Source organism: Struthio camelus, chromosome 10 (genome assembly GCF_040807025.1).
Source record: "Struthio camelus isolate bStrCam1 chromosome 10, bStrCam1.hap1, whole genome shotgun sequence".
In the NCBI taxonomy this organism is placed as follows: Eukaryota; Metazoa; Chordata; class Aves; order Struthioniformes; family Struthionidae; genus Struthio; species Struthio camelus.
The window spans coordinates 1,661,575-1,683,602 of NC_090951.1; the positions used below are offsets into that span (position 1 = coordinate 1,661,575).

Consider the following 22,028-nt stretch of genomic DNA (forward strand, 5'->3'; position numbering starts at 1 on the left):
CCAAAGGGCCAGGACTGCTGTCCCCAGGGCCACGCTGCCCCGGGCGCAGCCTGCCTTTCCGGCGGCAGGACAGCGGCACGGGGACACCACCAGCCGCCCAGGGCTGGAGCCCCGCGGCCACCCCGGCGCCACCTCGCAGGCCCCGAGGCCGGGGCGAGCTGCTGGCCTGTCCCCGCAGGAGGCAGCGGCTCGGCCGCCGAGACGCCGAGGAGAGGGCGGACGGAGCGCGCCAGCCCTACAGCTCTTCCTGCTTTAGCGAGCGAAGCCAGAGCATTAGGGGGAACTCCGCCAAAGAAATCCTCTCCCCCAGGAAAGCAACTTCCTTCTGCGGGCCAGCGTCCCTGCATCCTGCTCGCGCAACGGCCGATCAAGGAATTACTCGCGCGGGGAGCAAAGATTTCGCAGTCAGACGTTGAGTGGCTGCCGCAACGCACCGGCGCCGGCGAGCTCGGCAGGTTACCAGCACGGGGGCAACGCTCCCGTTACACAACACCCCTATCCCGTCACCTTCATTTACGCCCAGGGTTCGTCAAGCGCTTGGACAGCAGCGCGGCCAGCCTGCCCGCTCGGGGACCCCGGCCGCTGCTGCGCTCGGCTCCCGGGCGCCCGCCGCCCCAGGGCCCTGCCTTGCTGATAGGAGACCAGGGGAGGCCGCTTGGCAGCGTGCGGGGGGAAGATGCACGCGCGAGGGACAGTGGTCGCTGCAGAGTAGCTTCTGCAAGAGAATAAACATCATCCTGAGTCACCGTTTCATAAATCTTCTCTCCCCACAGAAGAGCTTTGCTCGCGTTTCTTTTTTTTTCTACGATACTGAACCGGCAGCTGTTTATTGCCCCCGTTTTTCGGAGCCTGTAGTTTCGCAAGGCTGCAGTGACCAGATCCTCCTCCCCGATCCGTCGGCAGTCCGGCCCCCAGGCTGCTTGCTGTCCAAGGACTGGCCTCGGCCACACGCAGGCAGCGGGGGCAGCCCGGTCAGCGCAAGCCTCGGGGGCGAGACGGACTGCAACGGTGCTTCGTGGGAGGCCTGTCAGCTGGAGGGGAATCTAGCTGGCCGGAATAGGAGACTTTGAAGGAGGGAAGGGAAACGACAGCGCAGCAGCACGGGGCTGGTACCCGTTCCTGAAACGGTAGGGCGAGCATCAGCCTTGTCACAGAGAGGGCAACTGGGCAGGACGGTGCACCCAAACACATACGGCTAAATACCCTTGGCTGCTTCCAGGCCGGGCTTTGCCTCCCTGCAGCAGGAGCTCGGCGTGGAGAACGTCAGCAGCAGCCCTCACTGCGCTCCCGTCCTCCTCCGGAGGCACCGCCAAGCCCCGAGCGCGGGGACAGCCGCCCGACACCGCCGCAGCCCCGGAGAGCCAGCTCTCCTCCCGCGGCTGCGCGTTGCCAGCTCCCCATGCCAAAAGCTTTCCAGCACCCTCCTCCCGATCGAGCCACCCAGATGGGGCGCTCTCCTCTCCTCTCCGCAGCAGGGGCTGGGAAGCAGGAGGGCCAAGCGATGAGGGGAGGTAGCGACAGCAGCGAGGAAAAGTTTGCAAAGCAAGAGCGTGTGCATTCACACCCCGGTCCTGGTGTCCCCTCCCAAGGCCAGGGGCAGGAGAGCTGCTCCACGCACCGGCACGTGGCAGCTCACCCACCGTCAGCCTGCGCCCACCAGCACTGCAAAAACGGCTGTGGCCATGCACGACTACAACGCTAACAAGCCGCTCGGCCCTGCCTCTCCCGTCCGACCCTCTCTCGAGGCAGAGCAGGAGCGCACTGCACAGGCGTCAGGACAGGGCACATGGGGACTGCCCGTCCCTGCCCTGCTGAGCAGGCACTCGGCACCCCTCTGTCCATCCGGAGCCCAGCTCACTAGGCTTCCCGCCTGGCGGGACACGTGAACGTGACTGCTGTTTGAGGGGATGGGAGCCCCCTCTGTCCCACGCAGAGCCACCAGCAGTCACGAAACCCATCTTGCAGCTGCCCGGGACAGCACCAGGAGAGAGAAACCAGCGCCGGGGCCTGACGTTTCCCAGAAGAGCAGCCACAGAGAAGGTAGAAGATCTGGGACGATGCCTAGCCCTCGCAGTCACCAGTCGCTGCCAATGAGCAACCCAGACAGCAGGACAGGCATGACCAGGGGAGTCCTACGAGACAAAGGTGTCCTTGGCTCCTGATTCAGACTCAGGCCAGAGCCAATCTGACCTGCTGCTGCTCAGACAGCAGGGAGCCCCACAGGGCAAGGATGATGCCTGAGCACGCAGCCCTACAGAACAACGGGGTTTATTACTACAACATCCTAGGAAAGTAACATACACAGTTTTTGTGGCTGGAGCAACTTGTTCTGCTCTTAGGTGCCAAATTTCTTCTGTTGGATGGGTGGTGGCAGCTGGGTCTTGATGTCCATGAGGGGCCGCTCCACCATCACAAGGCAGTTCTCATCCAGCAGATCCGCAAAGAGCAGGGGCTGCAGGGCAGGGAGGGGACAGGAGATGACAGCCCTGCCAGGGACAGGGCAATGTCTCTCCTTGCCCTGCCTCAGCTTGCTGGGTTCGACCACGTACGTGGAGCTGGCTGCAAGGCAGCTCTGGCTTAACCTTAACCAGGGACATCGCTTAAGGGACGTGCTCTGCAGAGAGCTGCTGGGGAAAAATCAGAGCCCGCGAGATGGACAGCAAGCGGCTGCACCGTGATGGGGACATAGAGACTCAGAGCTGCTGGGGCACTGAGAGCACATACGACACCAGCAGAGTTGAGGAACAGCTCAGGAAGGCTGCGCTCAGACCATGCCAGGACAGCAGGCATCTTGCTCCAGAAACAGCAAAGGAGGGAGCCTGTGGCAGGATCACCTCTGCACCTGTGGCTCCTTCCAGCTAGCGGGGCATCCTGACAGCATCGCAGCAGCCTCCTTGCTCCCCTGGGCAGACCACAGGTCCAGGGCACCCCCTTCCTCAACACCACCCCTCCTCAGAGACAGCACATGCACAGCAACACCCACCTGGAACTTCTTGCAGATCTTGAAAGCGTGGAGTTGTCTCTTCCTAGCTGTCTCTGGGAGCTGCTTCAGGGTGCTCTGATTCATCAGAGAGGCACTGTCGTCAGGCAGGGGCTGCAAGGACAGCACACAGCACATGTCAACGCTGCCCGGGAGTCACCACCGCCTCCTGCTGCCCCTGTTCTCAGAGCCACGCACAGGTTCCTGCTCCTGCTCATGGCAGGAGCAAGAACAGCCACTCTAATGGGTCCCAGGCTTCATCAGGGAGATATCCTGGGAACAAGCCCAGATCTCTTCACGGCACAGACACACGATGTCCCCTTCATTCCCCACCAACAGCCTGGCACACCCCATGCCCTCCCTTCCCTGAGCAGTACCAGCCAAGCACTACACCACGTTGGCCGGCAGAACAGCGCCTGGCGAGTGGCACACGGTGGGCACGGCTGGCCCAGTGCTCTGCACTGTAAGGACAGCGGAGCTGGAGAGGGCTGCAGCGGCATCCCCTTCTCCTCTCTTCCCTGGGCGAGCCTTAGGCTGGACTCACCAGGGACTTGTCGAGGACGCAGAACATGTAGACGTCGTGGAGCAGGATGTGCGAGGGCTTCTTGGGGTTGAAGGCGATGTGGGTGATGGGCGAGTCCCTCTCCAGCCAGGCCTTGTGCAGCCCGCAGTTCTGCACCGTGCGGCTCCAGGCCGTGTACTGCTTCTCGGGGATGCCGAACTCAAACAGCTGCAGAGGCAGGAGAGGGGAGATGGAGCGGCCCAGCGATCGCCAGCCCTGCAGCTCCGTTCTAACACTGCTGGCTGGGGATGCGACAGGAGGGAACAGAGGTCCCCTACCCCAGCCTGTGCCAGGTTCACTCCTCCCCCTGGCATAACCCTGCACCAACGCAAACACACAAGCGCGCATGCGCGTGCACACACACACACAGAGGCAGCCCTCGAGCCAGCCAGGCCATGAGTGCTCCGGGGGGACAGGCTCCTACTAGGGACAGCAGACGCTACCTGGCTGCTTTGCGCTCGGGACGCAGCCAGTGAAGGCCAGCAGGGCCCCTGCGCCGAGCTCCCGAGTCTGTTCCCGAGACGCAGCTCTGCTGCACAGCGGCATGGCCGGAAAGCCCCAAGCCAGGAATGGATCCATTGGGAAGAGAGTCCACGGCTAAATGGGGCAGGAGGAACGAGCACGGGGCCTGTGAGCAGGGAGAGCTCCTACCTGCTGGTCCGAGTAGGCGATAACAAGGTTGTTGGTCACAGGGTGGATGGCGAGGGCAGTCACTGCACAGCTGTACGTGGGCACCGTGCAGTGATGCTGAAAGGGACAGGAGAACAAGACCCTGATGGGAGCGAAGAGGGACTGTCTCTGCCCCGCACACGCCCACAGCATCTTCCCCATCCCTCCTGCGATCTCTCCTTCCCTTCCTGTGCACTCAATCCCAGGCCTAACCCAGAGACGCCAGGATTGCTCCCAGAGATGGAGGTTTATGCTGAGCCCGTGGTCTCCTCCCAGTGGGGCTGGAGGCATCCCAAGGCAGAAAGATGGCAAGCACCTTTCCTGCTGCTCTCTCTGGTGCGGACTCTCACCTTGAAACGTTTCAAGTTGTAGATGTGGATTTCCCAGTCCCCACTGGCTGCAGCCAGCCAGTTCCCATCTGCACTCGACGCCAGCAGGTAGACAGCCTCCAGGGTCCCTGCGAGAACAGCACCCACCAGCTGTAACGGGTGCTCCAGAGCCCGTTGAGGACTGCAAACCCACCCACAGGAGAGGTCCCAGATCTGCGTCCCTCCCGCCGATCCGGCCAGGACGCTGGGCTACGTGGCAGCCGCACAGCTTGCCCTGGGTGCTCTGCTTACCCATCCGTGACAGCACTAGGATAGCGACATGAACAGAGAGCAGAGAGGCTGCCAGGGGTGGGGAAAGGACCCACAACCACCAGCAGAGGAAAGAGCAGACACGCTCAGCCCTGCACACCCCTCTGTACCCACAGGAAGGTGCTCAGAGAGGGGCTGGGGGGATAGAGCCCGGGACCCCAAGACCTGCTCTCCTCCCTATGCCCCCACTCAGCACAAACCCAGCAGCCCGAACCTGATGGCGGTCGAAGCGTGTGCAAGTGTTTGCAGCCCCCTGGTTCTAGGAGCTGGAGCATGTGGACAGAGCCTCGATCGGAGGCGACAAAGAGACTGCTGGAGTCAGCAGAGCACTGGAGCTGGTAGGCCGGGAGCAGCAGCTTGGGTACGTTGGTGACCTTACGGAGAAGGGAGAAAGCAGACCTGGCAGCCACCTACCACTGCTGACAAGCCTTGAGCCTGCTCAGGCTGCTGGCACTATCTCAGCAGCGCCAGGAGCAACCCTCGCTCCCAGTGCATCAGCACGTGGTCCCACACGGGACAACCCAGCTCCCCGGGCAGCGCTGGCTCCCCAGGACCCCACAGCCACCCACCCTCGCCCTGGCAGCGGGACGGCCTGCTACTCTCCTCACCTTCTTGATGCTGATGCTGTCGCCCTCATATTGCACTCGGTAGAGGTGGAAGCGGGAGGCTGTGGAGTAGGCGATCCAGCTGCCGCAGGGGGAAACGCAGCTGCAGTAGATGTGCTCGGGTCCCTGGAACCACAGAGGTGCTGAGCAGGGGCTGGGCAGCCTGCGTGACCCCCCTGTAGTTAGTCCTGCCACACGAAGGCCCAGCGGGGCTCCCCCTGCCCTCCCGGAGGGGACACGGGGCTGTGGTGGCAGGGAGAGCTGGGGCAGGCTGTGTTTCCCAAGCGGCCTGACCACGTGGAGGCCTCCTTGCAGGGCTGGGCGCTACGGCAGGTCTCTGCTAGCGCACGCAGCTCATCCAGTCAGAGGGGAGGAGGCGAGGAGCGCCAGAGAGCACCTGTAGCAAGGACGGCTTCCCCAGCCAGCTCCCTCCTGCCACCCAGCAGAGGCAGAGCCCCGGCCTCGGAGCTTCAGCCCGGCACCCTGAAGGTGATGGACTGACGTGGTGACAGCTCTCAGTACGAGGCGGCGCAGCCCTGCCCTGCTGCAGCCCAAAGCACGCCCTCCTCTGGGGTGTGAGGACAGACTGCGTGCGAGAGCGCAGAGGAAGCCTTCGGCACAAGACCTCTGCCCACGGAGGGGCACAAAACACCAAACTAGGACAAACTCACGCTGCAGACCTTGTCTGCCCCACATCTTTCCTGGTGCTGCAAGCCTGCTGGCCCCCAGCCCCTGGCCTCAGCAGCATTCGCTCAGCCTTACCTTGCTCTTGAGCTGCACAAGGTGCTCAGGCACGCGGCACACGGGAAGGACCTCACCGTCCTTTCCTGGGACAAGAAACAACCACGCAGCGCGTGAGCGGCATCGGAAAGCACACAGAACCTGTCAAGCCGCACGACCGGGGATCGCGGGGGGAGCAGTGCCAGACAACGAGCACCGAGGGACAGCCCAGGCCCTCTGGCCTGGCCTGCCACTGCCTGGCCCCGAGGCTGAACTCCCCAGCACGCAGCCTGCTGCTAGCAGTGCGGGTAGAAGCAAGTGCGTGCTCTCATCAGCAGGGCCTCCAGGCACTGTAAACTCTGCTACAGGGTTAAAGGCGGGGGCTTTTGAGCACGACCCTGGGAGCAGAGAGGGCCACGCGACTCACCGGTTTCATTGGTGGAGCCAAGTCTCCAGAGCTCCAGGTGCTGTGAGAACTGGAAGAGAAGGAGCCGGGCTTTTCTGGCACAGGAGACGAGGCGTCGCTGCAGTCAGAAATGGGCAGGCTATCATGAACCCGAGGCCTGGAAGAAGAGGCTGGGCCAAAGCCAAAACACCCTGGGGCGCTAGAGACTTCGGGGAGGGGGAGAGGGAAGAACTAGTCTTATGGGATGGGAGCCGGGACCCAACAGGGACAGCAAGACAAGCTTGGCAGCTAACTTCCACCTCGTGGCAGGAGCTTCCCAGGCTGCTCAGCAGCAGGCCTGAGATGCTGCTCAGGGCAACACTCACGTGGGGGAAGGTGAATTTCCGGAGCGCTGCCTCGTAACCTTTCTTCTGCATCTTCTCCATGAGCGGACGGATCACCAGCTGGGCGTCCAGGCCTGGACACCGAGCAGAGCTCAGGTGAGCAAGCACAGGGGTAGGGGCGCTGCCACTCAAGCCTTGCTCGTGAACATGCCCTGCAGCCCATACCTCCAGAGATGAGAGCCGTCGGGCTGTGCGCCACAGCTCGCACGTCGTGGGTGTGATGCTGGAAGGGCTTTGTCCGCACCCAGTGCTTGTCCTGGCTGCCCATCTTCACGGGCAGCAGCTGAAACTGGTACGTGGCCCCTGCTGAAGTGCCCACAACGATGCTGTCTTCTTTCTGGTGAGGAAAACAGAGCCGCCGTTTGCAGGGTGCAGACTGCCAGCCCTGCGACCACAGACCGCGGCCTGCCAACGGGAAGAAAAGCAAGAGTGCAGATCTTTGCGTCACCAGGAGCCAAGGTAGGCAGAAACTAGCTGCGTCTTTCATAGCCCTACTCCCGTCAACCCAGGCACCAGCCGAGCCGACCGCTCCAAAGGGACAGGGCACGCCTGGCTGAGCACCTCCGCTGCGCCGGAGCCGAGCCGAGATGGGGCAGGCCCCGGGGTGCTGGAGCGTCTGCCTCGGTGCGCACGTACCTCGGACACGGCCAGGGACAGGACGGCCGAGTTGCTGACGGTGTGCGACTCCAGCAGGGTCCCTCTCTCCCAGTCCCAGAACTGCACCCTCCCAAACGAGTCGGAGCTCACGACGGTGCCGCTCGACAGGAAGCCGATGCTCCACACGACGCACTCGCGCTTCTTGAGCTTCTGCACGTGGTAATTCACCATGATCCTCTGGACGGTGCGGCCTGAGACACGGAAAAGAGTCGAGGATGGAGAGGGGAGCAACCGGGTGCATCCGGGCCCCCTCCTCCCCCGCAGCTGAGGACCTCAGCAGCTCAGTGCCTGTTCCGCCGCGCGGGGGCAGCTGAGGCTGAGGACTCGCTTGGTCGCTGCAGGACCTGCGAACGCCGCCTCCCCGCTGCTGCCCAGGGGGCCTGGAGCAGCGACCCCACGGCACGGGACGTGCCAGGCTCATGTTTCTGGGAGAAAAGAGCTCGACCCAGAGGAGCAGCGCTGCCCCGGCCGGGGTCGCTTGGGCAAGGGCAGTTAATTACCCGAACTGACGTCAAAGACGTGGAGGAGATCGAGAGAGCCAGCAGCGATGTGCGTCTCCGACGGGTGCCAGGACAGACACAGGATGCGGCCTGCAGAGAACGGCAGAGAGCAGCTCCAGACGCGGCCCCGCAGCCCCCTGTCCCCTCCGCCGCCGGGAAGGGACGAGCCCGCCCCGGGGCTCACCTTGCTGCCGCTCCAGGCTCCGCTCGAACTGGACTCCATCGGGCACCACGCGGAAGAGCTTGACCGACCCGTCCTCGCAGCCGATCTGGAGAGGAGGGTTCGGGTCAGCCCGGGACAGGCCTGCCCCTGCCTCGCTCGCCCCGGAGCAGGGCCGGGCCGCCCCCCGGTACCGGGCAGCGCTCACCGCCAGCTGCGTGCCGCCGGCGTTGGCCGCCATGCTCCAGATGGGTCCGCCGAAGCCGTCGGCCGAGCGCTTGACGCGCAGCCGCTCCAGGTCGTACTCGCTGACGTGCCCGCCGAGGCCGGCCCCGAAGAGCCGGTCCCCCGCCGCCCAGCACAGCGCCTCCACCGACCTCGCCTCGTGCCCGGGGATGGCCTGGAAGAGCCGCGCGTGAGCGGGCGAGCCGGCGGGCGCCGCCGCCAGCCCGGCCGCCCCCGGCCGCCGTTACCTTCTCCTGGAAGTAGTTGGCGGCGAAGTTGTAGACCTCGACGGCGCCGTCGGTGCGGGCCAGGGCCAGGCGGTCGGCGCGGCGGTGGTAGGCCAGGCACCGCACGCCCGCCGGCACGTAGCTGAAGAACCGCACCCGGTGCACCTCGAACTCCCCCATGGCGGCCCGCGGGCCGGGCCCCGCACCGGGGCCGGTACCGGCCGCACCGACGGAGCGCGGCGGGTCAGGCCCCGGTACGGGCCGCGCCTGCGGGGGGCACTGGGCCAGGCCCCCCAGGACGGTTCGGTCCGGTCCGGTCCGGTCCGGTCCGGCCCCCTACGGTAGGACCCGATACGGTACGGCTCAGTACGGCCCGGTACAGCCGGGTCCGGTAGAGCCCGGTCCGGCCCGGTGAGGTAGAGACAGAGCCCGGCCCCGGCCCCGGTCCCGGCCCCGGTCCCGCTCCGCCTCCCGCCGCTGCCGCACGTGCCCGCCGCGCGCGCCCGGAGCCGGAAGCGGAAGTGCGCCCGGCCGCGCGCCCGGAACCGGAAGTGGGGGGCGTGGCCGGCGCGGCGGGAGATTCGCCTTGTTGCTGGGTGACCGGGAACCTCCCGGGCCGGCCGGGACCGCGCGGTGAGGGGGGGGGCGAGTCGGGGGGGGGGGCTGGGCCGGGCCGGGGGGGGCGGGGAGAGGGGGGGGGCCGAGCCGGGCCGGGGGGGGGTCAGCGGGGAGAGGGGGGGGCCGGGCCGGGCCGGGGGGGGGGCGGCGGGGAGGGGGGGGGCCGAGCAGGGCTGGGCTGGGCCAGGCAGGGCTGGCACCCAGGTCCAGGCCCGGCACCGGCGTCCCCAGGCGGCACCGACAGCCCGAGAAACCGGGCAGGTGCGGGGGGGCTGGAGCTCCCGGGCGAGCGGCTCGGCTCGGCCCGGATCGGCTCGGCTCTACCCGACCCAGCTCTACCTGGCTCGGCCTGGCCCGGCCCGGCTCGGCCCGAATCGGATCGGCTCTACCCTGCTCTGCCTGATCCAGCTCTACCTGGCCCGGCTCGGCTCGGCCCGGGTCGGATCGGCTCTACCCAGCTCTGCCCGATCCAGCTCTACCTGGCCCGGCTCGGCTCGGCCCGGATCAAATCGGATCGGTTCTACCTGGCTCTGCCCGACCCAGCTCTACTTGGCTCAGCTCGGCCCGGATCAGATCAGCTCAGCTCTACCCAGCTCTGCCCGACCCAGCTCTACCTGGCTCGGCTCAGCCCGGCCCGGCTCAGCCCGGATCAGATTGACTCGGCTCTACCCAGCTCTGCCCGACCCAGCTCTACCTGGCTCGGCCCAGCGCAGCTCGGCCCAGCTCGGCTCGGCTCTGCCTGGATTGGACCAGCTCGGCTCTACCCGGCTCTGCCTGACCCAGCTCTACCTGGCTCGGCCCAGCTCGGCTCGGCTCTGCCAGGCTCTGGCTCTGCCTGGCTTGGCCCTGCTCTGCCCAGCCCAGATCGGCTTGGATCAGCCCGGCCTGGCTCAGCTCCGCCTTGCCAGGCTCTGCCCGGCCCGGTTCAGCTCGGCTCTGCCCAGCCCAGATCGGCTCTGATCGGTCTGGCCAGGCTCTGCCCAGCCCAACTCGGCTCTGCCTGGCCAGCCTAGCTCAGTTTGGCTCGGCCCAGCCTGGCTCGGCTCGGTTCAGCTCGGCTCTGCCCGGCTCGGCCTGACCCAGCCCTGCCCGGGGCCGCTGGCTGAGCCGGTGGCGGTTGCTTTGCAGCCCGGACCATGGTGCAGATCGTGATCTCCAGGTGAGACCCCCCCCCGGCTGCCCGGCCCCCGCGCCACCACTGAGCTGCCGTTCCCGGCTGAGCCCACCCGTCCCGTTGCAGCAGCGGGGCCGGAGGCCTGGCCGAGTGGGTGCTGGTGGAGCTGCAGGGCGAGGTGGAGCCCCGCGGCGGCGGCGGGCTGGCGGGAAACCTCCTGGGGGACCTGCACTACACGCGCGAGGTGAGGAGCCGCGCTGCGCCGCCCGCGAGGCCCTGCTGCCGCCGCGCGGCCCCCACCTCTGCTTTCCTCTCTCCCCAGGGCGTTCCCGTGCTCATCGTGGGCCACCACATCCTCTACGGGAAGGTGGTGCAGCTGGAGAAGCCCTTCGCCGTGCTGGTGAAGCAGGGCGCTGGCGAGCCCGGCGGCGAGCCTGGCCCCGCAGGGGCGCTCACCCGCTACACGGCGACCGCCCTCATCAAGACCAAACTTCTCTTCAAAACCCGCCCCAAGCCCATCATCACCAACGTGCCCAAGAAGGTGTGACGGCTCGGGACTTTACGGAGACTGGCCTCAGCGGGGTGAGCCGTGGGGGTGAGCCCAGCCGCCCGCCAGGAGCGGCCCTGAGCTCGCCGCCGTCCCCTTCGCCGGGGCTCTGCGCTCCGGCGCGCGTCCACCTCCCTTCCTTGGGGTGCTGGGTCGCCGCGCGGACGCCTCCCGCTCCGGGGCTGGGAGAGCCCCAGAGCTGCCCCACGCGGCCTCCAGCCTCTGCCCTGTGCCGAGGGCGCGCTGCCGCGGGGGACGCCCGGCCTGGAGCGACGCGCGTCCTGCCTCCGCGGGGACCGGCTGCTGCTGCACGGCCACCCTACGTCACCCTCAGAGCGCTGCCGGGGGACGCGGCCCCGGCCTCAGGGCAGAGCTGTGCTCGAGCCCCAGCTTGGCACCCGCTTCGCGGGGCAGCTCGTGTCCTGTCCCCACCGCCCGGGGGACCGCGGTGGGGCCGGAGCGGCAGCGATCCCCCCCACACGCAGCAGCCTTCCTCTGTGCAAGTCTTTATTGTGACAAATCCGTCCGGATACAAAACCAGACTTTTAAAATATGAAAAAACACAGATTAAAAAATAAATAGTTTTACAAATAATTGTCAACAAGTGTAAATACCAAAGAGCTACAAAAGTCTCCTAAAAAAAAACTCGTATTAAATAAAAAACCCAGATGCTCAACTGTAGAAAGGTTCTTGCCCTGAAAAAGAGGGCCGAGGAGGGAGGGAGAGCGCCAGGAGGGCCTGGGCGAGTAGCTGGGGGACCCGGCAGGCAGGGAAAGGCTGGGAACCGGCTCTCCCCACCCACCTCTGCATGCCTGGGCCCAGAGCCCAGCGCCGCTGCGCCGGGTGCCAGGATCCCTCCGAGGGCTGGGGGGAGGCGGCTGGCGCGGCACCCGCGCACCAAGGCCCTGCCGGCAGGACGTGGCGCGCAGGCAGCCCCAGGCAGGGGGCTCGGCCCCGCCGCGCCGCCCCCTCCAGCCCTTCGCCCGCGGAGGGGCAGGAGCGGCGCCCGGCAGCGCCCACCACCCTCGCCCACGGGTACCGAGCATGGCCGTTTCTACCCCGTTGCCACTTTCCTCCCTCGCGCGCGGCCGAGCGGGGACAGCGCAGCGCTCGGGGACACGCCAGCGGGCGCGGGGCGGCGCGAGGAGCTGCCGCAGGGAGCCCCATGGCCCCGGCGAGGCCAGGCAGGAGGTACCTGGGCTCTTTGGCGAAGCTGAAGGAGCTGCTGCCCCCCCGAAGGGGCCGGAGGGCGCTACAGGGCTGGCTGCCCTTGACACCCCATGGGTACGTGCCCGCACATACGCGGCCGTGGGGCAGGGCAGCCAAGCGCCGAACCCCGGCGCCCGGGGCGGGAGGAGCAGGGCGCCAGCGCCGGCTCGCCGCAGCCTGAGTGGCTCCCCGGGACGGGCTGAGCCCGCAGCTGGCTCCGGCGTGCACGGCACCCGGCCGGGCCCCTCTGCTCCGGCTGCGGGCGCCGCGCGGGGCCTTTTCTCCGTAGCACCGTGGGGGGCGCGAGGGCCCCCCAGAAAGCACCGAAGGACGGGGAGGCGCCGGCCGCGGCTGAGCTCGGCGCGGGGCGAGGGACGCCCGGCCGCAGGGCTGCCGGCGGGCAAGACGCAGCTTCAGCCCCCGCCAGGGCGCTGCCGAGCCCTGCTCCCGCGGGCGCCCCGGGGCGCCCCAGCTTGGGTGGCCCCGGCCGTTGCGCGCTGCCGGGCTCCTGTTTCAGGCAGGAAAACAAAAAACAAAAAAGGGAAGGGGGGAAAAAAAAAACCAAAAAAAAAAAAAATCAAAAAGCAGCAGGACGGTTGATGGACGCCGGGGAGCGCTCGGCCCAGCCGGACGCGGGGCCCGGTGGCGGGACGCGCTCCCGCCGGCCACCCCAGCCGCTCGGCGCCCGCCCGGCGGGGCCCTGCCGGCGCTGCCCGAGTGGTGGCCGGCCGCCCCGGCGCCACCAGCCCTCCCCGCGCTCACACCTCGGCGAAGGCCAGCCCGCACTGCTCCTGCCGCTTGCCGCAGCGCCGGGCCACGATGGCCAGGTAGAGCGTGAGCAGGGCCACCCAGTAGCAGGCGTAGAGGATGGCGCCCGAGACGAGGAAGGCCACCTCGGTCTCGCTGAAGAGGTCCTGGCTGTAGGCGGTGTAGGCCAGCCCCCCCAGCAGCACGGCCACCCACACCGACACCGGCAGCAGCCCCACAAAGTTGACCACGATGGTCCGGCGCCCCGACGTGCCCCAGCCCGACTTGTTGATGGTGGCAATGGCGAACATCTTGGCGGGCAGCAGGCTGGACATGTAGAGCAGGGCGTAGAGGGACATGAAGATCATCTCGGCGTTGCCCCGGAGGAAGCAGGCGTACGTGGCCTTGATGATGCCCACCAGCTGCACCGTCAGGAGGAAGAGGAGGATGTTCCAGATGCGCCCGCGGTAGAAGAGCTGGATCACAGTGGCGATGAGGAAGAAGGGGAAGAAGCCGGTCACCACGGACTCGTAGGTCATCCAGAGGTGGTGCTTGTGGAACCACAGGGCGTTGTAGAGCCACTCGCGGAAGTAGGACTTGCTCCAGCGGGTCTGCTGGTTGAGCCAGCGCAGGTAGCGGGTGGGCGTCTCCGTCAGGCACTTGGAGCGGGCCGTGTACTTGGTCTGGTAGCCCAGGCTGAGGACGCGGTTCGTCAGGTGCCGGTCGTCCCCGAAGCTGCACTTGCTGCCCAGGAAGGTCTGGTGGTACCAGTCCTCGAGGAAGTGCTGCAGGAGGGCGTTGCGGTACATGCCCAGGGGCCCGCTGATGCACTGCACGCACCCGAAGTAGGACTGGCAGGCGCGCTCCACGTTGAAGGCCATCCAGTAGCGCACGCTGCTCAGGAAGGAGATCCACGAGTCGTACTTGTTCAGGATCTGCCGGGGTGGGGAGAGAGGCCGTGAGAGCCAGCAGCGCCGGGGCGGCCACCCGGGCCCCCGGCCGCGGCCCTACCTGGACGTCGCCGCCGACGCCGCCGACGCGGGGGTCGGCCTCCAGGATGCGGAGCATCTCGGCGGTGCAGGCGGGGTCCAGCACCGTGTCTGAGTCACACACCTGGGAGCAGGGAGAGGGAAGGTCGGGGCCCCGCCGCGCCGCCCACGCGCGCGCCCGCCAGACGGCCCAGCCCGCAGCCGGGCAAGCCCGAGCCGCGGCCGGCGAGCCGCAGCGGCGCCCCGCAGCCCGGCGAGCGGCAAGGAGCGGAGCCCGGGCGGCTCACGGAGGGGCAACCCCGGCACGCGGGGCTGGAGCCGGCGGGGGGACGGTGAGTACGGGCGGGCTCTGCTCCTCCCCACCCAGCCCGTTCCCCCACGGCACGACGCTCGGGTGTCCCACGTCCGCCCCCAACCCGGCGCCCGTCCCCGCCGCGGCCCGCGCATCCACCTGGACGTAGTCGACGGAGTCGCCCAGCGCCCGGAAGGCCGTGTACATCACCTCGCGCTTCCCGCCCCACTTCTGCAGGATGCAGGAGTAGGTGGTGCCGCGCACCAGCGCCTGGACGCGGGCCAGCCCGGCCCGCAGCCCGGCCTCCGTCTCGCCCTCGCCTTGCGCGTGGAAGTTGCTCCTCCAGACGTAGCTGCCGGCCCGCTCGGAGCCCATGACCTCGTGGAAGATGTCCAGCATGTAGGTGTCGTCGGGGCCGTTGCCGTCCACCACCATCACCACTTTGAGGCCGGGGAAGGCGATGCGCTTGACGGAGCGCAGGCACTTCTTCAGGTAGTCGGGGTCCTCCTGGTAGGCGGCGATGCAGAGGGCCACGGAGCGGCCCGGGCGGGCCGGCCGCCCCGCGCCCCGCATGCGCCGGTGCTCCAGGAAGGCGAAGAGGCTCTGGATGAAGAGATGCAGCGCCAGGATGGCGCCGTACAGCCCGAAGGAGAGGTAGTGCTTCTCCGTGTGGATGAACTGGTAGCCGGTGACGTAGGCGGCCAGGATGCCCCCCAGCACGGCCAGGGCGAAGAGGCTGGTGCCCACCACGCGCAGGGCGGTGGAGAGGCTCGCTGGCATCTGGGCGAGAGCGGGCGCAGTCAGGGCACCCCAGCCCGTCCTGCCCCGGTGGAGCTCAGCTCGGCTCCGGGGCTGAGCGGGGACCCGGCCGGGGCAGACGCGGCGCCCGGGAGCCCCGGCTGCACTTCCCCCCCCCCCCCTACCGCGACCCCCCGCGGGACCGGGACCCGCTGCAGCGGGACCGCGACGCGGGCGGCAGCGCGGGCACCGGGCGCTGCGGAGCCCCCGGGCCGGCCAGGAGCCGCGGGCAGGGGGCGCCCGGCGGGTCCCGGGGCCGCCGCCGCCTCCCCGGTGCCTCCGACCCCCCCCGCCCGGTGCCGGCTCTGGGCGCCGCCGGGGGACGGGGACGGGGACGGGGACGGGGACGGGGACGGGGACGGGGACGGGGACGGGGACGGGGACGGGGACGGGGACTCACCGTGGAGGAGCCGGTGGTGCCGCTCGCCCCGGCCGCCGCCGCCGCCGCCGCTGTGCGCCCGGCCCGGCCCGCGCGGCCGCTTTATACCGCGGCGGAGCCGGCACCGCCCGCAGCCCGCGGGGGCCCCGCCCGGCACCGGCACCGGCACCGGCACCCCCAGCACCTCCGGCACCGCCACCGCCACCGCCACCGCCTCCCCCGGCTCCGACACCTCCCTCGGCCCCGGCACCGCTCGCGGGGCCCCACCCGGCACCGGCACCCCCGGCACCGGCCCCACCTCCCTCGGCACCGGCACCGGCCCCGGGCCCACCGGCACCGGCCCCCCGGCGCCACCCGGGCCCCAGCACCGGCCCCGGCCCCGCTTCCCCGGGCACCGGCCCCGGCACCAGCCCGGCTGGCGGGGCCCCACCCGGCCGCGGCGGCGGCTCCCCGGTGCCCCCTGCCGCCGCGCCGCCCGCTGCCCCCCGGCCCGGGGACACGCGTGGGGACAGGCGGGAGCGGGGCAGCCGGGGCACGGGCACCGGCGGCGGCACCTCCGCCCCCGGCCGTGCGCAGCCCGGCGCCCCGGGAGCCGCAGCCTCCCCGTTCTGGGCTCCCGTCCAGCGCCCCGGGCTGGAGGCAGCGGCACGCGGAGCCGGCAGCCCCCGGCCCCCCGGCCCGGCCCGCCGCGGAGGCGCGAAGCCGGCTGGGCAGCGCCTCGGCGCGGGGACGCGGGGGGCACGCGGGGTCCCCTGCACCGCCGTCCCCAGCCCACACCGCCGTCCCCAGCCCGCCGCCCCGCCGGGAAGCCGCGCAGCCCCTTACCTTTCGGCGCGGACCCCTCGCCCGCCGCCGTCCTGCGGCTCGCTGCGGAAACCCTTCCCGAGGTATAAATAAAATTTCCTCCTCCTCCAGCACAGAAATCTCCTTGTTCGCCGAGGCAGGTTTACAGCCAGGAGGCCAGAAAACACCATTAAAAGGGACTTTTCATTGAAAAAACCTTCCCCCGGCGGCTGGCTCCAGGGCCGGGCAGGCAGAGCCCGGCCGGCAGCATCGGCGAGCGGAGCCGGCACCGGGGCCGGCGGCCGCGCGGGGGGGAGCCGCAGCCGCCGCCGCAAGGACACTGCGCTGCCGGCGCGCGCGGCGCGGCGCAGCGGGGCCCTGCGTGGACGGAGCCGCGCGCGACACTGCCGCCTGCCCCGGGCGCCCGCGGAGACCCTCGGTGCTGGGCGGGGGGGGGGGCTCAGCCCCCCGCCGGCGCGTTCGCCACGGCGGGACCCCGCGCTCGGCCCCTCGCGTTGGCGGTGACCCGGCAGCGGGACCTGGGCTGCGAGACGCCGGGTCGGTTCCCTCCGGCCCCCGGGGAAACGCAGCCGGCTCGGGCGAAAAGGGCCCCGGCGGGAGGACGGCGCAGCTCGCCGAGCCGGCAGCACCCGGGCGCGGGGCGTCTCTGCGGGGGGACGCGGCGGCAAGGCCACCTCTCGCTCCCATCCTGCAGCGCGGGGATGGCGCTGGCCCCGGCGCGCTCCTCTCCTGCGCCCAAGGGCTGATGCCGGGATTCCCCCGCAGAAAGCAGCAGCTCCGGCGAGAGCGGCCGGAGGCCACGGGCAGGGGCTGGCCGGGGGCCCCACGCGGCCCCCAAGAAGGCGACACACACACACACACACATGCGCCCCCATGGGGAAGTTTTCCTTTTTAATCCGGCCTTGGCCGTGCAAGCGGAGCCCGGCGCTGCCCGGCGGCCGGCTCCCGGGCTGCCGCGGTGCCGCCGGCGGCCAGCATGGCCCCAGCGCGGCCCAGAGGCACTGCCGAGCGGCCCGGCAGGCCGCGAGCGGGCGTCCGCGGGGTCGCCGCCGTCCCGCTAGGGCAGCACCACGATCCTCTTCTGCAGGCTCTGCGGGGGGAAGAGCGCCCGGCGCACGGCCGCGTCCAGCTCCTCCAGCGCCAGCTGGGCGTGCAGCACGGCGGCGCCGTCGGCCTCGGCCGTCGCCACGTGCTTCAGCAGCCGGTACAGGTCGCGCAGCACGTCCCGGAGCACCTGCAGAGCGGGCGGAAAGGCCGGGGTCAGCCCGGGGCGCCTGGCCGGCAGCAGGAGCGAGCCTGCGGTGCACCCCGGCAGGCAGCAGCGGGCCCATTCACCCCATGCGGCTGAGCTGGGCTCGGCCGGCGCCCGGCCACCGCAGCCGGCACGGCCCGAGGCACCCGCCAGCCCGGGACCCGCTTTCCCCCGCTTGCAGCAGCGCAGTTAGAGCAGGAGGCTCTTCCCGTCCTGCAGCCCCCAAACACCCAGCTCCCCGAGCGTCCCAGCTCTGGGCATGTGTGCATGCTGGGGACACGGGGAGAGCAGCTCCGGGTGTGCACACCGGAGACGCGGGGAGAGCAGCTCCGGGTGTGCACACCGGGGACGTGGGGAGAGGAGCTCCGGGTGTGCATGCGGGGACGTGGGGAGAGCAGCTCCGGGTGTGCATCCCGGGGACGTGGGGAGAGCAGCTCCGGGTGTGCACACCGGGGACGTGGGGAGAGGAGCTCCGGGTGTGCACACCGGGGACGTGGGGAGAGGAGCTCTGGGTGTGCGTGCGGGGACGTGGGGAGAGCAGCTCCGGGTGTGCACACCGGGGACGTGGGGAGAGCAGCTCCGGGTGTGCGTGCCGGGGACGCGGGGAGAGCAGCTCCGGGTGTGCATGCGGGGACGTGGGGAGAGCAGCTCCGGGTGTGCATCCCGGGGACGCGGGGAGAGCAGCTCCGGGTGTGCGTGCGGGGACGTGGGGAGAGCAGCTCCGGGTGTGCATCCCGGGGACGTGGGGAGAGCAGCTCCGGGTGTGCACACCGGGGACGTGGGGAGAGCAGCTCCGGGTGTGCGTGCCGGGGACGTGGGGAGAGGAGCTCTGGGTGTGCACACCGGGGACGTGGGGAGAACAGCTCCGGGTGTGCGTGCGGGGACACGGGGAGAGCACCTTCGGGTGTGCATCCCGGGGACGCGGGGAGAGCAGCTCCGGGTGTGCGTGCGGGGACGTGGGGAGAGCAGCTCCGGGTGCGTGCCGGAGCGCAGCGCTGGGGCATGAAGCTGGGAGGGGAACGGGAAGTAGCCCCGAAGCTTTGGAGAAACCCCACGGCCCCAGGACCTGGGCGAGCGTCGCTCAGGAGCGGCATCCCGGCGCTCGCAGCCCCGGGGCGGCAGCAGCGTGGGGCGCCCCTTGGGAGCCAGGAGCCGTGGCGGGACCCCCGTTCTTCATTCCTCCCCGAGCCGCTGCTGCCCTGCTCCCGCGGGAGCCGCCCGCCCGTCGCCCGAGCAGCCCTGGCTCCCGTCGGCAGCGAGGCAGCCGGGCTCGCGGCTCCCAGCTGGGGCCGCCCGCGCCGCAGGGCACCGCGCTCCGGGGATTCCCGCGGGGAACAGCCCGTTTCCTTCGTGGGAACGCAGCCCCAGTGCCCTCGTTGCTCGGAAGCAGGGAGGAAAGCCGGGAACCCGGAGCCCTCGGAAAACAGGCACATTTCCCTGCCAAAATGATCACGATCAGGCCCTGCGGGGCGTCTTGCGCCTTTCCACAGCCTGGCGCTGCCCCGGCAGGCTCGCGAGGCCACCGCGTCCCCTCTGCCAGGGAGCACTGCGGTTAGGGGCAGCGAGGCGCGAGCTGCCGCGGTCGAGCGCGTGGGACGCGAGACCGGTGCCCTGGGCGACGCCGGGCCGGCTGCTGCGCTGCGCCGGGCCGCCCGCCGCCGCCGCGGTGCACGGGCCGACGGACGCGGGCGCCGGCTAGGCCACGAGCGGGGGATGCGCCGCAGTTTGGGGGAGGCAGAGCAGATCCAGGCTACGAGGCGGAAACGCCAGCGCGCCCCGCGCCTGCAGCCTCACCGCCCCGTGTCGGGTGCCAGCGGCGGACGAGGGCCGGCGGCGGGCAGCGGGCGGCGGACAGGAGTCGGCTCCGGGGCCCGTGCCGAGGCTGCGCCCGGGGAGAGGCGCCAGGCGTGCTCGGCCGCAGGGGCAGAGTCCTGCAGCTGCTGCGAAGAGAAAAGCCCTGGGGAGGAGGACGGGGAGTTAGCGAAGGGCGTAAGAAGCTGGAACAGGAACAGGGAAGGAGATTTCACTGCTCTGCTGCAACCAAGCGCCGGCGAGCCCTGGCCTCGTGCTCCCGCTCGCCTGCGCTGCTGCCGGCGCTGCAGCCGGCGCTTTCTTTTTCACGTGGACGTCGTGCCGGCGCCAGCCGTGCCAGACCTCCCCTCCATCGCAGAGCCAGGCAGGGGCCCCGGGGGGACAGGACCGCCGCGCTCCCGGCTGCCCGCTCCCTCCACCGCAGTCGTTTCTGCACCAGCTGAGCCGACTGGCCGCAGCCGAGGCCGGGGCGAGCACGGCTCTGCTCCCGCCCGGCGGCTCCCCTGCAATCCCGGCAGCGGTGGGACCGCTTCTGACCGGACAAGGAGAAACAAAACCTTTGCCAGCGTGCCGCGCCGTGCCCCCATCTGCGTGCCGCACCGTGCCCCCATCTGCGTGCCGCACTGTGTCCCCGTCTGCAGCCGGCTTTGCAGCTGCACACAAGGGAAAGTCGCAGAGCCCCCGCGGAGTCCGAGCGCGGGCAGGAGCCGGCCGCTGCGGGGAGGAACGAGCGTGAGCATGGAAAGCACAAACGCAGCAAAGCGCTACAGGTTGGGATTCCTTTCAGGAGGAAACGCAACGAGCTCAGGGGAGGAAAAGAGGAGGAGAAGCTTCGACTTTGGGAAAAGAAGAGCCAGGACGAGGGAGGCCAGCAGCAATCCCAGCCGCTGCCCCCGAAACCTTCCTGCTTCTGCAAACAGATGCGTTAACCCAGCAAAGAGCCGACGCGCACGCGGCGCCGAGCACGCGAAGGAAAGCGCCTCCACGCCAGAGGAAGGGCCGAGGCGGCCAGCTGGGCTCCCGCTCCGCGCTCAGCCTCCTCCCAGCAGCACCGGCCCGAGCAACGTCCCGCCGCGGGGAGCCCCCGGGGTGCTACACCTCCGAAACGGGCCCGAAGCCCAGCGCTCCTCACGGCTCTGCGGGGGCACGAGCGGAGCGAGCGCAGCAGCCTGCTGCTGCCGTGTGCCGCCTCGCGCAGCAGCAGGGCCGGCAGCAGGCGGCCGGCCGGCCGGCCGGGGAGCTGCAGCGGCGGCAGCGCTAGGCGGGGAGGCTGCCCCGGTCGTGCCCAGGCCCAGGATCCCAACGCGCGTGTCAGTCTGCGGAGGAATACATTTAGCCTGGACACAAGTCATCCTCATAGGGATGCTCCTTCCGCCTGTGCCTCGCATCCTGCCCGGCCCCGAGGCGCCGGCTGCCTGCAGCGCTCAGCCCGCCGCGGGGCGGGAGAAGGGCACGCGCGGCTCCGGGAGCAGCCGGCGAGGATCCGGCCGCTCCTGCGCCTCACGCAGCCGAGCTGCAGAGAGCCTCCCGCCAGGACGGGCGGCTGCCAGGGGCTCCCGCGGCCGTCACAGCGCACACCACCGCGCGAGCCCGGGTCGGCACCAACGCCTGCGGCTTCTCAGCCGATTACAGCCCCGTTAATTTCCCACCGCGTCCATGCGGCAGCTCGCGCAGCGCCGGAGCGCTGGCGCGCGCAGACCATGCGGCACGCGGTGCTCGCAGGCGAGCCTGCCAGCGAGGGCACCGCCGCCGCTAACAGCGGGCTCCAAAACACCTTTTTGCACACAGCAGTTGGTGCAAGAGCTAGCCGGGCATCCTGGCAAGGAAACAGACCCCTAGTTCAACACCACCTTCCTCGGCAGCTGTCTAAAAATGGGAGTTCACCTTAAGCACATCCTAAGAGCCCGAGAGTGGTGCCCAGGTCTCTGCTGCCTCCTCGCCACCCAAGGGCGACGATTCCGAGGGCCACAGACACCCAAATCCAGGCGCACCCCGCTGGGCGCTATGTCCCACTCGCGAGCGCATCGGGCCCCGTGCTCTGGGGACGCCCAGGAACTGCCTTTGCACAGGAAGGGATGAGACGACGGGAGAAGGCGGCAGCTCACCGGTGCCAGGAGCGCCGCGGGGAGCACGGCGGGGACCCACCTCGGTGGCTTTCTCGCTGAGCCCCCGGAGCAGCACCACCACGACGTGAACGGCAGCTCTTCGCACCTCCGCCTCGGGGTCGGTCTTGGCTATGGCTGTCAGACAAGAGGTCACCTGCGAGGGCAAGCGGGAACGTTAGCACGTGCAAGGTCCCCGCTCGGCGCCCCGCGCGCAGCCCGCGGCCGGCACTCGTCCACGGCCCCGGAGAGGGCCGGGCAGCCGCTGCGCAGGACACCCGGCGCTGCACGAGCCCCTCGCTAAAGCAGTGTGCAAAGTGGCCCGGGGAGACCCAGCAGCAGGTTGCACCTATGGGTGCGGGGGAGCCTTGCGGCAGAGCGGCCGCGCGGCGCGGCAGGGGCACGTGCACCATCCTGCTTTCGGGGCTTCTCTTTGGCAGCGAGTAATCGGGAGGCACCTGCAGTCCGACTCCTCGCTAGCAGCGCCCCGATTTTCCCGGGGACAGAGCGTCCGAGCCCGAGGGCGCCTCAAGAGCTGGGCCGGCTTCTTTTGGAAACGAGGCCGCCCAAAGCAGGCCACGCTGGGCACCCGCTTGCTGCCTCTGGCACCCAGGCACCGGGATTGCCGCTGGC

The 22,028-nt window shown here is 69.8% G+C and overlaps 4 protein-coding genes across 17 annotated transcripts in view; 1 reads left to right on the forward strand and 3 right to left on the reverse strand.

The window, feature by feature from the left end:
- Positions 1-743: 743 nt before the first annotated feature.
- On the reverse strand, positions 744-9,227 carry UTP4 (UTP4 small subunit processome component). Of its 2 annotated transcripts, XM_068956063.1 has the most exons (17): positions 8,754-9,227; positions 8,489-8,680; positions 8,305-8,389; positions 8,121-8,210; positions 7,600-7,811; positions 7,129-7,300; positions 6,946-7,037; positions 6,602-6,698; positions 6,217-6,281; positions 5,458-5,580; positions 5,064-5,223; positions 4,562-4,668; positions 4,194-4,289; positions 3,525-3,710; positions 2,984-3,094; positions 2,302-2,452; positions 744-2,132 (listed from the first exon to the last, which is right to left on the reverse strand). In XM_068956063.1, the coding sequence occupies exons 1-16, from the start codon at positions 8,910-8,912 to the stop codon at positions 2,336-2,338; spliced, it is 2,064 nt and encodes a 687-aa protein (XP_068812164.1). In that variant the 5' UTR covers positions 8,913-9,227; the 3' UTR covers positions 744-2,132; positions 2,302-2,335. The 2 variants fall into 2 exon arrangements, with proteins under 2 accessions (XP_068812164.1, XP_068812163.1); XM_068956062.1 differs by lacking the exon at positions 744-2,132 and having other exon boundaries at positions 2,252-2,452.
- Positions 9,228-9,250: 23 nt separating this feature from the next.
- CHTF8 (chromosome transmission fidelity factor 8) lies at positions 9,251-11,691 on the forward strand. 11 transcript variants are annotated; one of them, XM_068956064.1, is made up of 4 exons: positions 9,251-9,365; positions 9,824-10,509; positions 10,591-10,708; positions 10,787-11,691. In XM_068956064.1, exons 2-4 carry the CDS (start codon positions 10,487-10,489, stop codon positions 11,009-11,011), a joined length of 366 nt encoding a protein of 121 aa, XP_068812165.1. In that variant the 5' UTR covers positions 9,251-9,365; positions 9,824-10,486; the 3' UTR covers positions 11,012-11,691. The 11 variants fall into 11 exon arrangements, with proteins under 11 accessions (XP_068812165.1, XP_068812166.1, XP_068812173.1 ...); XM_068956065.1 differs by having other exon boundaries at positions 9,256-9,365; positions 9,759-10,509; positions 10,787-11,690; XM_068956072.1 differs by having other exon boundaries at positions 9,260-9,365; positions 9,759-10,509; positions 10,594-10,708; positions 10,787-11,685.
- A 1,287-nt stretch (positions 11,692-12,978) lies between these two features.
- Positions 12,979-16,306, reverse strand: HAS3 (hyaluronan synthase 3). 2 transcript variants are annotated; one of them, XM_068955867.1, is made up of 4 exons: positions 16,251-16,306; positions 14,408-15,028; positions 13,979-14,080; positions 12,979-13,902 (listed from the first exon to the last, which is right to left on the reverse strand). In XM_068955867.1, the coding sequence occupies exons 2-4, from the start codon at positions 15,026-15,028 to the stop codon at positions 12,979-12,981; spliced, it is 1,647 nt and encodes a 548-aa protein (XP_068811968.1). In that variant the 5' UTR covers positions 16,251-16,306. The 2 variants fall into 2 exon arrangements, with proteins under 2 accessions (XP_068811968.1, XP_068811970.1); XM_068955869.1 differs by lacking the exon at positions 16,251-16,306 and adding an exon at positions 15,447-15,504.
- Positions 16,307-17,094: 788 nt separating this feature from the next.
- Positions 17,095-22,028, reverse strand: part of TANGO6 (transport and golgi organization 6 homolog) — a 43,570-nt gene continuing 38,636 nt past the window's right edge. For both annotated transcript variants that reach the window (XM_068955910.1, XM_068955909.1), the window contains exons 16-17: positions 21,439-21,552; positions 17,095-17,463 (exon numbers count right to left, since the gene is read on the reverse strand). In XM_068955910.1, coding sequence (XP_068812011.1) covers positions 17,287-17,463; positions 21,439-21,552 — 291 coding nt within the window. In that variant the 3' untranslated portion in view covers positions 17,095-17,286. The remainder of the gene's footprint in view (positions 17,464-21,438; positions 21,553-22,028) is intronic.